General features: G+C 44.0%; 1 protein-coding gene across 5 annotated transcripts in view; it reads right to left on the reverse strand.

Annotated features, from left to right (window-relative positions):
* The window catches only part of CSMD2 (CUB and Sushi multiple domains 2), a 595308-nt gene that overhangs the window by 532555 nt on the left and 47738 nt on the right, over positions 1-15015 (reverse strand). For all 5 annotated transcript variants that reach the window (XR_008293800.1, XR_008293801.1, XR_008293802.1 and 2 more), the window contains exon 2: positions 2051-2267. Coding sequence is in view for 2 of the 5 variants with exons in the window: in XM_027059738.2 (XP_026915539.2) it covers positions 2051-2267 (217 nt within the window). In the remaining 3 variants the exon portion in view is untranslated. The remainder of the gene's footprint in view (positions 1-2050; positions 2268-15015) is intronic.

Raw genomic sequence — 15015 nt, forward strand, 5'->3', positions numbered from 1 at the left:
GCGAACACACACTTGCTGTCCCCGTCCCCCACCCTTAAAGGAGATCCATTCCAAAACTTTCCAGGAGTTGCATATTCCCCTCTTTCCTGCTATTAGGACTGCCCTCTGGGATCACATCCCCTCTTAGTGTCCTCCAAGGGGTGAGCTCCTCTGGCTGTGGGGGCCCCAAGAGGCAGAGCACTCTTTACAGCCCTTCCCCTCTGCCAAGCCTGCATGCCCCTGGCTACGGAAATGAACTAAAATGAGCAGATCGGGAAGGTGACAGGAAGGGAGAACCCAAGCAGGTAGTGGGTAGTGAGGGTACAAACGTAGTGAGGGTGCAAACCCTGGGAGCCTTGTCCTCAAACACGGCTTGTTGGCCAGAGTGGGCTGTGTGGGGGCCAGAAACACATCCAGGGCCTCCCCTACCAACATCACTCCCCACTAGCCTTCTGGGCCAGAGCAATCCCCCCACCTCCAGTGGGTCTTCTGTACTTCACTCTCAGAGTGAGCAAACCCAACATGGGAAAACAGAGGTTTGACCACATCCATGTGGATGTAAGCGTAAGGAAAGCTGGAACAGAAGTGGAGGCTGCCTTCCGCTGTCCACATCCCAACCAAGTACCCCATTAGCCTTCCTATCTTTCAACATCATTCAACATTCATCAAATGTAGACATAGGTGCCCCCAGATGGTGTCACCTGAGCTCAGCATCTGATGGTGAGGACTCTCTCCCTTGCAACCTCATCCAGTCTCATGGTGTTATACCCCAAGTATCCCAATTTTTTATCTCTAGCCCCAATGTCCTTGAACTCTAAACTCACATATTCACATCCACACCTGTCTCCCACATTAGCATGTAGCCTCAGTGAAGACAGCAGCTTTGATTTGCTCGCTGCTACATCCCCTGCACCCAGGCCAGTGTCTGGAACATAAGAGGTGCTCTTGAAATATTTGTGTAATGAATAAGTGAAGAGGACTCCAGTCTCTTCCTCAAATTTTCACTGAAGACCTACTGTGTGCGGAAGCTGCTAAATGTCAAGGTAAGATGGATAAGCCCAGGTTTGTTCAGGAGGAACTACTAATCAGAGGGGTCCCAGCTGCCCCCACTCCTGCTGCAGGCTGGGAAGCCTCACCTCCATGCTGCCCTAAGAGTGCAGGGGGTGGGAGAGAAGAGGGCTGGTGCTTCCCTATAAATGTTGTTTGTGACCCTGCTCTGGGAGCTCGCAAGCTGAGGGCACAGAAGCATCTTTAAACAAAACCTTGAGAGTTAAAGCACTTGCCAGGAAACCAATCATTACTGTTCCATTCATTAGCACCCTGAGCTCCCCAGGGCTTGGCCGGTAAACCACTAACCCTTTGGCTCCCTGAGGAGCCCAGAGCCTGACTGGCAGAACCCAGACAAGGCTTGCCACAGAGCACGGCAGGCCACCAGGCCAGCAAAACCTGGAGTGCTAGGACTCTTGGGCCTTGACCTTCATCCCAGACAAGTCTGGACAAGCAGTAGCCTCCCTTCCCATCTCCCTCCTTGATGGGAACTCTCCCCCTTGGGAGACAGCTTGGGGGATGGGGTGCAGGAAAGCGCTCTCCGTAGTTTTCTCTTCCAATAACCAAGATGGGGTTTGAGAGAGTGGGAACTTTGCCCCACGCAAACATAAAGCAAATTCCAACAATCCATCTTGATTGTTTTCAAGTACAGGATGTAAGAGACATACTCACTATTAGCCTATAGCACATATCTGCTGGGCCAAGGGGAGAGAATAGATTTCCATGTGTGCAAAGAATATACACCAATAGATATACACACATACACATCAATCCATGCAAAATCAGTCTCAATAGAAAGACTCAAATTTCTCTGTAATCCCTTGTGTCTTCTATCTTATCTTCCCAAGTACACTACCATCAGTCCTGCCTACTGGGTACTTCCAATCTGGAGAAAAGAATTTGGAAATATAAAGAAAGCCTAAGGAGTTGAGGGCAGACCCCATAAGAACAGAGGTCTTTGTTGGCAAGCGAGCTTGGCTCTCAGGGCCCAGCTGGTGGCTGCGGTAATGAGCTCAGGGGGTACCTGGTTCGCAGGTTCTCTGGCTGGGGCGGGCCATCAAACACCGACAGGACATCAAAGTCCTCCTCCAGGGCGAAGGACTGGAACACGAGCTGGATCCTGTGCTGGTCCTCCGCCGTGATGGTCCACGTGCAGTTGGCGTAATTGGGGTAGCCATATGGGAACCCTGGGCTCTCAACTGTCCCATTGGGACCCTGCAGTTGGAATGTGCAGTTTTGGCCTGGGAAAGAGAAAGAGCACAGATCAGTACGGCCAGAACTCTTAGAAGCTTCCAGAGAAACGGGAGGAATATTAACCCGCTTTTCCAAGTGCTTCCCAGGCCACCCCAGGCGTGGCGCAGAGGGAGGGAAGATGGATGACAGATGGAGCATGAGCTTGCACATGTCATGCACTGTGCAGGTGATAAAATGTACATCATTGTACTTCAGCATCAGAATGACTGTGAGGCGAGGAACTGAGGCTCAGAGAGTTGAAACTAAAAGCAACCGGACCGGGCAGAAGGCAGGCTTCTCCTCTGGAACATCAAATGCCAGAACGATAATTCGCAACCTTCTCCATTTTCCACTCCCAATTCTCCCAGCCCCTCCTCTGAGCTGCTGTCTCTCCTCCCACTCTGCACAGAACACAAAGCCACAAGGGGGAATCCCTTGGTCCCCCTGATTCCAAACCCATCCAACCTGCCCCACGCCGTCCTCCTTCTCACTGTGGAGGAGCCACCCCTGCTCCAATCTAAACATGATCATCCCCTGTGCCCTTCAGATCCCATCCCCATTTTACCCTCCAGAACCAGATTCGTGTTCCTCTCTTACATATGCTACACAGGCTCCATCATTTCCTCTCTGATGAAGCCTTCCCATCCTAAGTGTGCTCAGGACTCCATCACTAAGAAAACAATTCTCACCACACACCCTCCAGCCCCATCTCTCTCTTCCCCTTCCCTGACAGATTTCTAGAAAACACAATATGTCCATACTTTCTGTCTCCATTTTCTTACTTCCCACTCACTCTCCATCTCTGTCACTTCTGCCTTCAGGTCCTATTGATCCACCCAAACAGGTGTGCGAAGGTCACTGATGGGTCCAGCGGATGTTTTCCAGTCTTCACTTTAACAGACCTCTCTCTCTGCTGCCTCTAAGGCTGTTGGTCATGCACACCCTCCTTCTGGAAACACTCCTGCTGGGCCAGAGCATCTCAGACTTCACCGTGCATGCACACTGCCTGGGAGCCTGGCTGAAATGTGAATTCTGACCCTTCCAATGGACAGCATCCTGGTGGGGCCAGAGGCTGTTCCTCTCACTGGACCCCCAGTGATACAATGACGCTGATGGTTGGGGACCACACTTGGAGCAGCGTGGTCCCAGGCTTCCTCCCATGCCACCACCCACTCCTCCTTTCCTTCCCCTGCTCTTTCTCTGGCTCCCTTCCAGGCTCCGTGTTGGGACCTCTCCTCTGTGTCTAGTCTAGAGGACCTCCCCATTTGCCTGCTAACAACCTACAACATCACAGTGCAGGCCAGACTTCCCTCTGAGCTCCAGCCCTGGCATCTCCTTTGGGATGCTCAGACTAGTGATGTCCCCCTCCCTCCCTCTCCTCTGGCCCCTTCCTCTCCATCACAGCCCCACAGGCATCTACCACCCTGTCCCCTTCACTCCTGCCAACTCATACCAGTCTCTCCCTTGGACTGCATGATAACCTCCTAACTGGCCAACCATGTTTACTCTGGTCCTTGCCAACACCGCAGCCAGGGGCGTCTTACTCAAAACAGACATCTGATCTGGTTACTTCCCCTTCCCCCTGACCTACACCAAACCTTCCGTGGCTCCTCGCTGCTGTTCAATAAGGAAAAATCACTTGTAGACCTGGGAGGGTCACTGCATGGTCTGGCTCTTAGTGACCTCTTAGACCCAGTGTCCACTAGCTGTCTAGTCAAACCCCACTCTCTCAGTCCTTTGTACCAGCCATACTATCTTCCTGCACAGCCACAGGACCTTTGTATATGCTCCTCTCTCTTCCTAGAATACTCTTCCCTACCTTCTGTGCATATTTGTCTTTCAAATTTCAGTCCAGTGTCTCTCCTTGACTAGCTCAATCCCCTTATTACATGTCCTCATGATGCCATAACCTTTCCTTGATAGCACTTATCATAGAAGCAAATTTCTATGCTTCCATGTGATTATTTCATAAGTATCTGTCTTCTTGCCAGGCTGTAAGCTCAATGAGAAGAAAGACCATATGTGAGTTTTCCTGTCTCTGAATCCACACCCCAAGCTCAGTACCACACACATGGTAAATTCCCAATAATTTAATATATGGCTTCTATTTAGTGAATGTTTGGTTAGACACTCTTCTAAGAACTTTACATATATTGAGTTGTTTAAGCTTCACAACAGCCCTATAAGGTGAATACTATTAATATTACCTCCAGTGAACAAATGAGAAACTAAGGCAAAGACATACTAAGGAATGGAGCCCGAACCACATGATTACTCACAGATGGGATTCACACAGGAGCAGCCACTTGAGACCCACCTCCTTAACTGTGATGCTGATAAATGGACTCAACGCTAATTTTTTTAAAGCCCACTTTAGGGATTAACTGACAAAGGACAGTTAATCTCTGAAATGACTTTAATATTGAGAGAAATCTCTTAACACAAAGTATCCCATTAAAAAAGAGAAAAAAAAAGCTAAAGTCTTCTGAATAAATGCTAAATGGGCATTTAATAAAATCAGACATGTAACCCTGATTAAAATAAGCACTTGGAACTAGGAAAAAAAGATTTCCTTATCATGATAAAACATCCATTTTAGAACAGTAACCTACATTCAAACTTATGGTGAAACACCTGATTAAGATCAGGAATGAGACAGAAATGCTACTCTCACCTGTGAGGTTTCATGGCTTATTGGAAGAGAGCTAACTCATGTGACACACACACACACACACACACACACACACAGAAAGGAGCAAGAAAAAAACATGGTTTGCAAATGATATTTTAGTATACTCGAAAACAAAAAAAATCAATTATAAAGCTTTTAGAACTAATAAAAAAAACTCAGCAAAGAAGTCAAATGCAAAGTAAGTTTACAAAATCAATACCATTTCCATATGCCAGTGGCAGATAAAAATATAAAGAAAAAAGTTCTTCTTTATGATAACTACAAAATGCATATACTACATAGAAATAAACTTGGTAAGAAATGTGCAGGCACTGTCTGAAAATAACTTTTAGAAAGGGATTTAAAAAAATGAATAATTGAAGAGACATAACGTCATCTTGAGCGGAAAGACTAACTATTGAAAGGTTAATTTAGAATATTAACCTTTTGAAAAGTCATTGAAAAGTTAATTTCCAAGTTTAATGCAATTCTGACCAAAAGCCCAATGACCTGTTTTAAATTTGGTAAAATGAGAGCTAAGTTTAACTAGAAAAATAGATGGCCACAGACAGTGCATATTTTTTGAAAAGGCAGTGAATGCACTATTTTCCTTTGGCAAGATACAAACCAGAATTACCAGATGATGCTTCTGAAAATAGTGGGGCAGTGGTCTAAGAGGGGAGAGGCAGAACAGGAAGTAGTATTGCAGAAACAGCGGAAATACACATAAAAACTGAGATACCTATAGGACAACATTAAAAAATCATTGAGAAAAGAAAAACATTTTGCATGGTCACCGACTTAACTGGGGAAAGAACTGCTACCTCCTCAACTCACACCATCTACTAAAACAAATTTCAGATGGAGAAAAGAGAAGCTAAAACAAAATCAAGCCAAAAAATAATTAGAGAAAAAAAAAAAACATAGGCAAATAACTATCTCACTGATTTTCCGAACAGAAAAGCTGTGGAAAATACTACCAGCTTGATAGTTTTCTGCAAAACGTATATGTATGTCAAAAATAGAAACAAAAGAGAAAGGGATACAAAAATGTTCGGCACAAAAGTAATAGCCTTAATATACAAAGAACTATTGCAAATCAATAGGAAAACAACAAGCATTATAATTGAAAAGTTGGACAAGGTCTTGAACAAATTAGGTTACAAAATAAGACATAAGTGGCCCAGAAACCAGAAAAATATTCAGCCACAATAGTAATGAAATAAAGCTTCAAAGGAGCCCCTAGTCCACTCCCCTGAACTCCCCCTCACTGGTACAGGCACCAGATCTACTCATGTGTCTAAAACCTGGTGATGTCATTGCATTATGCCATTCACTCATTCATTCATTCGTTTGTTAGTTCCTCTAGATTAGACCCTGTGATGGACCATGGGGCCCAGATCCTAGACCAGACATAAGCAAATACACCCACGTGGGGGCTGCACAGAGTACATCTGGAGTATAGACCCTACAGATACCACACCTTAAAGGCCACTCTCATCCATGTCCTGGACAACCACTGATACCAACATTTACCACCATCCCCAGCATCCTGGGCTGCTGCCTGGGCTCAGACCTGCACAGATCTACCATTTCTGATTCAGGATCCGGGTATAAACAGTACTCCTGCTATGGAAAAAGAAGTGAAGGGGCTCAGAACAGAGCCCCTTTCCACACACAGGGCCAAGAAAGGTGATACAGTAGGGGGCAGGAAGAATGGCAGGAAGAGAACCAGAGGGCAGTTCCACACAGGAAAAGGTAACTCAGTGTGTTGAGCACCACAGACCAGGCTCAGATGACGGTCTTGGGCAAGGTCACTCAGTTTGATATCTGAATGGTCCCTCCGGAAGTAGATCGCAGAGAGTGGGAGCTTTGTCCTAGTTCCTGCTGTATCCCCACTGCCTAGAATTCAGTAAGGATGTGCTGAATAGATACATAAATTTCAGCAAAGGCAGGAGGCAGGAGTCAAGGTGGACCGAGGCCAGAATGTAGCAAGTAAAGGCAAGATGGACTAGTGAGAAGGTGGAAGCCATTATATTTTAAACAATAATTTATACATTTTGCTCATTGAAGAAAATTTGGGAAATATAGGCAAGGATAAAAAAGGGAAAGCATCATAACCTCACTTTCCTCCCAGAGGCAACCGCTGTTGAATATTTTCATTTTTTCTAGATTTTTCCATACATATTTCACATTGTGGAGCTAATACTGTGTATATAATTTTGTATGCTCTTTTTTCAGTAAATTATTCTTGTCTCAAATTACAAAAGGCAAGGTGCATTTGTAATATACACAGATACCCATATATGCAGCACAAAGACATATAAAGAAAAATTGATCTCCTATCTCTCTCCCTTCCACCCAATCCAAAGTGACCAGGCAGGTATATGTCCCTCTCCAACCTTCTCCACTCTTGTGCAAACAAATGGATACATTCCGGGAGAATTTTTATTATTTTGTTTAAAAAGAGATTCTGGTTTAGCTCATTTCTCTGCAACGTGCTTTCTCACTTAACAATACGTCAGGGACATCTTCCAGGCCAGTAGATACATATCTAACTTATTTTTTATATAAAGGTGTAATATTCCACAGCATGGATGTACCTCAATTTATTCAACCACTCCCCTCTTGATGGCCATTCAGGTCATTTCTTGGTTTTCTTGTGCAACAATTCAGTAAACATTATAACATGAGCTTTTCCCCCAAGATATTCAATCTGTTCATAAACAGCATTTTAAATGGACGCACAACATTCCGGTCTATGGTTAAACTAGAATTTACTCAACCATTCTCCCAGTGTCAGACATTTAAATTGTTTCTGGATTTTTTTTTTTCTGTTATAAATAAGACCTGGACACTTAGTAAGGTCTGATGACAGAATGAATGCTGGTCAGTGCAGTGGAAAATGCCTTTCCATGGCCAGAGTCCCAGAACAAATGTTCACTTATGCGGTAACCACATCCAGCTTTGGTTTTGAGGTTGGGGGTGGTGGTATTGTCCACATTAGGCTGGCTGACCTCTGTGGCAGGCACTGTCGGAGACAGATAATGCTAGAAGCCTGACTCATTAGGAAGTCTCCCTGAAATCAGATGTTCATTAGTGAATTGAGAAAGCTGTAACCCAGAGAGCAGCCACTCCGGATTGAAATGCTGATAGAGTGGGGAGTCCATGCCAAAAGGGTCCAACATCCTTTCAAGCCTACAAAATGCTGAATTTCTGGGGCGCCTGTGTGGCTCAGTTGTTTGGGCGTCCAACTTCAGCTCAGGTCATGATTTCACGGTTCGTGGGTTCGAGCCCTGCGTTGGGCTCTGTGCTGGCAGCTCAGAGCCTGAAACCTGCTTTGGATTCTGTATCTCCTTCTCTCTCTGCCCCTCCCTCACTCATGCTCTCTCTCTCTCTCTCTCTCTCTCTCTCTCTCTCAAAAATAAAATAAAAACATTTTTAAAAAATTAAAAAAAATAAAATGCTGAATTTTTACTAAGAAAAGGGCTACCTGTTCTTTACCTTTTTTAAAAGAATTATTTTTATTTTTTATTTTTTATTTTAATATGTAATTTATTGTTAAATTGGTTTCCATACAACACCCAGTGCTCATCCCAACAGGTGCCCTGTTCAATGCCCATCACCCACTTTCCCCTCTCCCCCACCAAAAACAAATTACTATTTTAATTCCGGTATAGTAAACATACAGTGTTCTATTAGTTTCAGGCATACAATATAGTGATTTGACAATTCTATACATTACTCAGAACTCATCATGATAAGTGCCCTCCTTGATTCCCATCATCTATTTCACCCATCCCCCACCTCCCCTCTGCTAACAGTCAAGTTTGTTCTCTACATTTAAGAATCTGTTCTTTTTGGGGCGCCTGGGTGGCTCAGTCAGTTAAGCGTCTGACTTCACCTCAGGTCATGATCCCACAGGTCATGAGTTTGAGCCCCACGTCAGGCTCTGTGCTCACAGCTCAGAGCCCGGAGCCTACTTTGGATTCTGTGTCTCCCTCTGTCTGCCCCTCCGCCTCTTGCACTCTGTCTCTCGCACCGTCTCAAAAATAAATAAACATTAAAAAAAAAAAAAAGAATCTGTACTTTTTGTCTCTTTTTTTGTTTGTTTCTTAAATTCCACATATGTGTGAGATCATATGATATCTGTCTTTCTCTGACTGACTTATTCCACTTAGCATTGTAACTTCTAGCTCCACCCATGTGTTGCAAATGTCAAGATGCCATTCTTTCTCGTGGCTGGGTAATATTCCATGTCTATATGTACCACATCTTCTTTATCCATTCACCTATCCATGGACACTTGGATTGCTTCCATAGCTCGGTTGTTATAAATAATGCTGCAGTGAACATAGGGGTACTCGTATCTTTTCAAATGAGTGTTTTTATATTCTTTCTTCTTCACTTCTAGTGACCAGAAGAGAATGCTGCTACGGATTGTAACCTGAGGGCCCTTTGCATCTTTTTCTCTGTACCCAGGATGGGTTGCCTTCGTTCACCCATGTCTCTCTCCAGTCAATGTGGCTTCCAGACACAGCTGAGACCCATTTCAGGCCCCAAGGAAATCCTGAGAATTAAACACTTTGGGTTGTTCTTCATGCATTTGTTTTTGGATGATTTCCCTGTGACATACTTCCACGAGTGCAGGTTACTGGGTCCAAGGGTATGACCATTTGTGATGCTCTGGCTCTGGATCGCCCAAGTACTTTTTAGAAAACATACTCCACTTCTGTCCTCAACCGCCATGCCTACGAATGCCTACTTCAAGCCATCTTCACTCACACTATGTATCATCTTATTGAAAAGTTTTTCCCTACTTGATAGTGCAAAAAAAAAAAAAAAAAAACCCAAGAAAACAACTATGTTGCTTTATTTAGCATCTCTTTATAACTCAGATTCAACATTTTTTTCAACTTTCCCTAATAATTCTAAATCCTCCATTTGGGAACTATCTGGAGAAATCGTTGGCTCATCTTCCACTGTGGTGTTTATTTTTTCTTACTGATTTACATATTTGTATCCTCTACACATCACACATACTACATATACATTTGTGGCCGTTTTGGCCTTTTAATTTGAGGATGTTTGACCTACAGAGCTTTCTAAATTTTATGTACTTAGATCTTCTGTAAGTTCTTACTATTTTCTTATCAATTTGTACTAACTCTTTAGAGGATCCAGATTTTACTCTTTTGTTCTTTTTGTTGCAAATATTGTTTTCTACCTGGCTGTGTGCTTTGGATTTTGTTTAGATTTTTCATGTAGATTAAAATGTTAAGTTTGCAAGCAGCAACATTTACCTGTCTTTTTCTTGTTAATGTTTCTCAGGAAGACCTCTCTAGTAAGACTGGTTGGCTTCTCATTTCCCTCAACATAAAAGCTATAGCCCTTGCCATTCAAAGCCCTACCCGAATGGACATCCCACTGCCTCATTCCCATAATCAGCCATGCAGCCTCCAGGCTATCCTTTCCTTAAGCCCATCACACACCCACCTTGGAACCCTTGAGTCCAGAAATGTCTTCCTCCAGTAGCCAGGTGACCCACTCCCTGGCTTCCTTCAGCTCTGGAGTCCAATATCACCTCCTCAGAGACCACCCAACATATAATCCAGGCTTCCCTACTTTCAAAACAGATGCTCTAGGTTCCTGCTTTGTTTTTCTCCATAGCATTTAGCACCCACTGCCATATAGTTTCCTGTTTATTTCCTACCCTTTCCCATTAGAATGCCATCTCCATGAGAGCAGAGGTGCTATTTTGTTCTCCACTCTATCTCCAGCTCCCAGACCTATACCTGGCACATAGCAGATGCTTATAGAAGTGTTGTTGGTTGAATGAATGAATTCATAAATATTAATTGCCCACCCAACTCTCTGTGCTTGGGATGCTCTCTCTCCAGTCCCTTCACCTAGCTGACTACAGGTTCTTTAAGACTCCTTCCCTCCTCCAAAAAGCCATCTTGGAACCCGCAAGACAATGGCATGTATTTTTCCTCTACTTGCTAGTCACTCATTATGAATATCCTTGCCTTCACCAATGGTGACATAATGACATGTAATTATGTGGCTTCGCCATCAGTAGATTCCTTGAGAGTTCATTCATATTTTTGTGTCTACCACTTAGTTCAGTACTTGCCCATTGTAGACACTCAGTACATACTGTGGGAATGAATGGAGGAGTGAAATGAATTAATCTTTGTGAAATACGCAGACAACACCTTCCAACTTCATTTGTCTGTGTATTTATTTATGGCTTATTGGGGAGATGGCTTAGGAAAAGGTCAAAAGTGTGGGTTTGGATGCAAAAACCTTGGGTGCAAATTTCAGTTTTTGCCACATAATACTTGATGGACACTTTATGTAAACCCTTTAAGCTTTAGTTTTGACAACTTTAAAATTAACACTCACTTCCAGGATGGTTTTATAGATTAATGTGATAATACCTGCTAAATTGCTAAATGCTCAGATGGTACCCAACACACTATAAGTGATCAATAAAAACCAGCTAATCTTTCAGTAAAGATTTGTACTTTTCTTTATATAGGTCCCAGTCACATCTTGTTAAGGTTGTTCCCAGACATTTTATGCACTTTTTGTTGCTCTAGTGAATAACATCTTTTCCCATTATTTTATTTTTCTAGCTGGTTATTACTGATATACAGAAAACCTATTGATTTTTATATATTCATCTTGCATCCAACTGGGTTTCTGAACTCTTATTAATTCTAAAGATTTCCCAGTTGGGTCCCTTGGGTGTTTTAGGTACACAATCATGTTGTCTACAAATAATGATAATTTTTAGGAGATAACTCTTTTGAGAAGTTTGGCAGGAAAATTCAATTCAATTCTGCAAATATTTATTGACTGATAAGGTCAATTTTGGACAAATTTAGTTGGAGAAGCCAGTGGGACATCCAGTCGGAGATGGCCAGAAGGCAATTAGGGCTGTAGACTAGAATTTGGGAGTGCACACTGGGCTGAGATATGGATTTGTTGAAGCCATGTAATTAATGAAACCGCCCTAAGAGGAAACTCAGAGGAGAGCTGCAGATGTGGGGCAAATCATTATGTCCACTGAAGTTGTCTCGCCTGCCACACAGAGAGCCAACTGTGCTCCTCAAGTCTCCAGTTGGACTCTGGCCCAGTTGTCTACATGCCCTCTGGCAGGGGCACCTTGTCTGAACAGATGGCAGGAGCAGGGGTCAAACAGTATCTTTGGCCCTCTGCAATCACCCTTCAGGAGCAGGGTAGAGACAATGGTTGTGGAGATGCTGGCATTAAGCCTCATCTTAGCCCCTCTCCTCTACACACGAGCTTTGGTCACACCAAACAGTTCATCATCTGCAAACACCCCAGGCCCTTTGAGGCCTTCACAATGCTTGGCCTGGAATGCCCTTCCCCTTCCTTGTACACCTAGCAAAACTTACTCACTGTTCCAAATTCAGTTCACATACTACCTCCTCTGAGGAGCCTTTCCTAGTTTCCTGGGAGGTTTCTCCCTCCCTCTCTCCCTCCTTCCATCAGTCTTTTCCCCTCTTCCTTTCTCTTTCCCTTTTTCCCTCCCTCCAACCCTCTCTGCCTCCCTCTCACTCTCCCTCCCTTCCCGCAACAGCCATTGGCCAAATTCCAGGTCTCTTCTCTCCTCTCTCCCAGTTTGTGTCTTTCAACAAAACAAAAATGGTCTGCTACTCTCGCTTAAACTCCTTCAATGGCTCCTCTGGATAAAGCCCTTAACCTTACATACGGTGCACAAGACACCCCTCCCCTGCATGAGCCAGACCCCGCCCCTCTCCCACACTTCACTTTTTGCAACTCTTTCCCTTAAATAGCACTCCAGTCTAAGCCAGCCTCCATTTTGTTCCTTTAATGCTCCGTGCTCCTTTGCTCACTCTTGAGTCTTCAAACCTGCCATTCCCTTAAAGCATCTTTTCCCCATCTTCTGGTCTGGCCAACTCCTATTGATCTTTTAGGTCACAGGTCAAAATTTATCACCCTACACGAGAGACCCTCATGCACCACTGCATTAAGGTGAATTGTCCGCACTCCAACACACATCCAAACACACACACTGCCATGTGTCCTCACAGTACCCTGCATCTCCACCGTCACACGTGGCATATGTGTCTTCCCTGACAAGTGTGGGTTCCATGGGGTAGAGACCATGTTCTGCCACACTAAAACTGATCCCCAGAACCCAGCATATTGCCTGGACACCAAGTGCCCAGTAGAGATGTTCATAATGGCTAGACCTTGCACACGAGCCTAACAGGTCACACATCCTACTGAAGTGCAGACCCAGAGCCCCCCCCCCCCCCCAGGGCCCTGCCTCTCTCTGTAATCCTGGTAGACATTGCACCAACACCTGGTAGACATTGCAAATGTGCATTAGGGTTGGATGAGGGAATTATCACAGGTGTTTCTGACGAAGTTGTGCATTGATTTTTTTTTTTCCTAGAGATCTTAATCAGAGAAATGTCCATTTCTCTGCGATATGTGTGATAGTCTAGTCCCGGGTTTCTCAGCCCCGGCATTGCTGGCATTTGGGGCAGAATAATTCTTTGTTGTGGAGGCTGTCCTCTGCATCTAGCATTTTTAGCAGGATCCTTGGCCTTACCCACTTGGCCTTGCCAAGTAGCACCTCCCAGTTGTAACAACCCTAAATATCTCCAGACATTGCCAAATGTCCCATAGGTGGGAAAAATCTCCCCTAGTAGAGAGCCACTGATCACATTCTTTGCCATTTTGGAGTTCCTAATGAAAGCTACAAATACTCTCTAGAATAATATACACAGGAGGCTAACCCTCCATCTTTTTCATTCACTTCAAAGGATTCACAGACCTACACCAGAGGCTCTTCACCTTTGTTGCGGCATGACCCTCTTTGGCAGCTTGATGAAGTCTTCACAAATGATGTTTTCATTTTTTTTTAATTTTTTTAATGTTTATTTATTTTTGAAAGAGAGAGACAGAGCATGAGCAGGGCAGGGGCAGAGAGAGAGAGGGAGACACAGAATCCGAAGCAGGCTCCAGACTCCAAGCTGTCAGCACAGAGCCCGACATGGGGCTCGAACTCACAAACCTCGAGGTCATGACCTGAGTTGAAGTCGGACGCTTAACCTACTGAGCCACCCAGACACCCCACAAATTATGTTTTTAAATAAAATAAATGTTTTTAATGAAATAGATGTTTAAAATAAACCAAAATATATAGAATTGCAAAGGAAACCGATTATATTGAAATGCAGTTTTCAAATTATTTTGAAAATTTGTCATCTGGTCATATAGGTACTCCCCTATTAATGCAATATTAATAAGATCTAGCAGTGGGCCTGATAAATACTGCAGTTCAAACCATAAACGCTATTTCTGGATGGTTGCAACAAATGTATTTTCAGGTAATGAAAATACCTGTGATTTCATCAGTGACAAATTCATAAATACTGCTAACACTGCTCTGCTCTGTTGCTTATATTCATCATTGGTAGAAATGCCAAGGCTCAACAGGAAATTAGTGAAAATAAAGATGCAATTTTCATCATCCCAGTTAGGAAGCCCTTAGATTCTATCAAGAACCCCAGAGATCCAAGCAAATTCAATCTTTCATTCAGCAAATCTGGGGAGGGTTACTTAGTTGCAGGCCACCTGTGTATGGGGGTGAGGGGATGGGAAGGATGGATTTTGTATAAAGTGCTCCATGCCCTCAAGGAGTTCACAGTGGGATACAGAGACAGACACACTTGGCCCATCTTCCTAACTCTCCACTGAACAAGTGGTTCAGGGACACCTCATTATGGGATCCCAGGGGAAGAGCGGAGAACACATACAAACGAACCCAGAGAGACTAGTTCTTTTGTGCAGGTCTGAGAAGGAAACCAATGTTCATTCACATGCCTCACCAACATTATCTCCCCAACATTTGCAATGACCCTTTGAAATGACTATTACGTCCCACCCCACCAGTCTACACATGAAGAAACTAAAGCTCCTCAAGGTTTAAACACATTCAAGGTCAAACAGGTAGAAGTGGAAGAGCTGGGATTCAAACCCAGGTCTGTGCGAAAGCAAAGCTCAAGTGCCTCTCTCTG

The sequence above is a fragment of the Acinonyx jubatus genome, chromosome C1 (genome assembly GCF_027475565.1).
Source record: "Acinonyx jubatus isolate Ajub_Pintada_27869175 chromosome C1, VMU_Ajub_asm_v1.0, whole genome shotgun sequence".
Taxonomy (NCBI): domain Eukaryota; kingdom Metazoa; phylum Chordata; class Mammalia; order Carnivora; family Felidae; genus Acinonyx; species Acinonyx jubatus.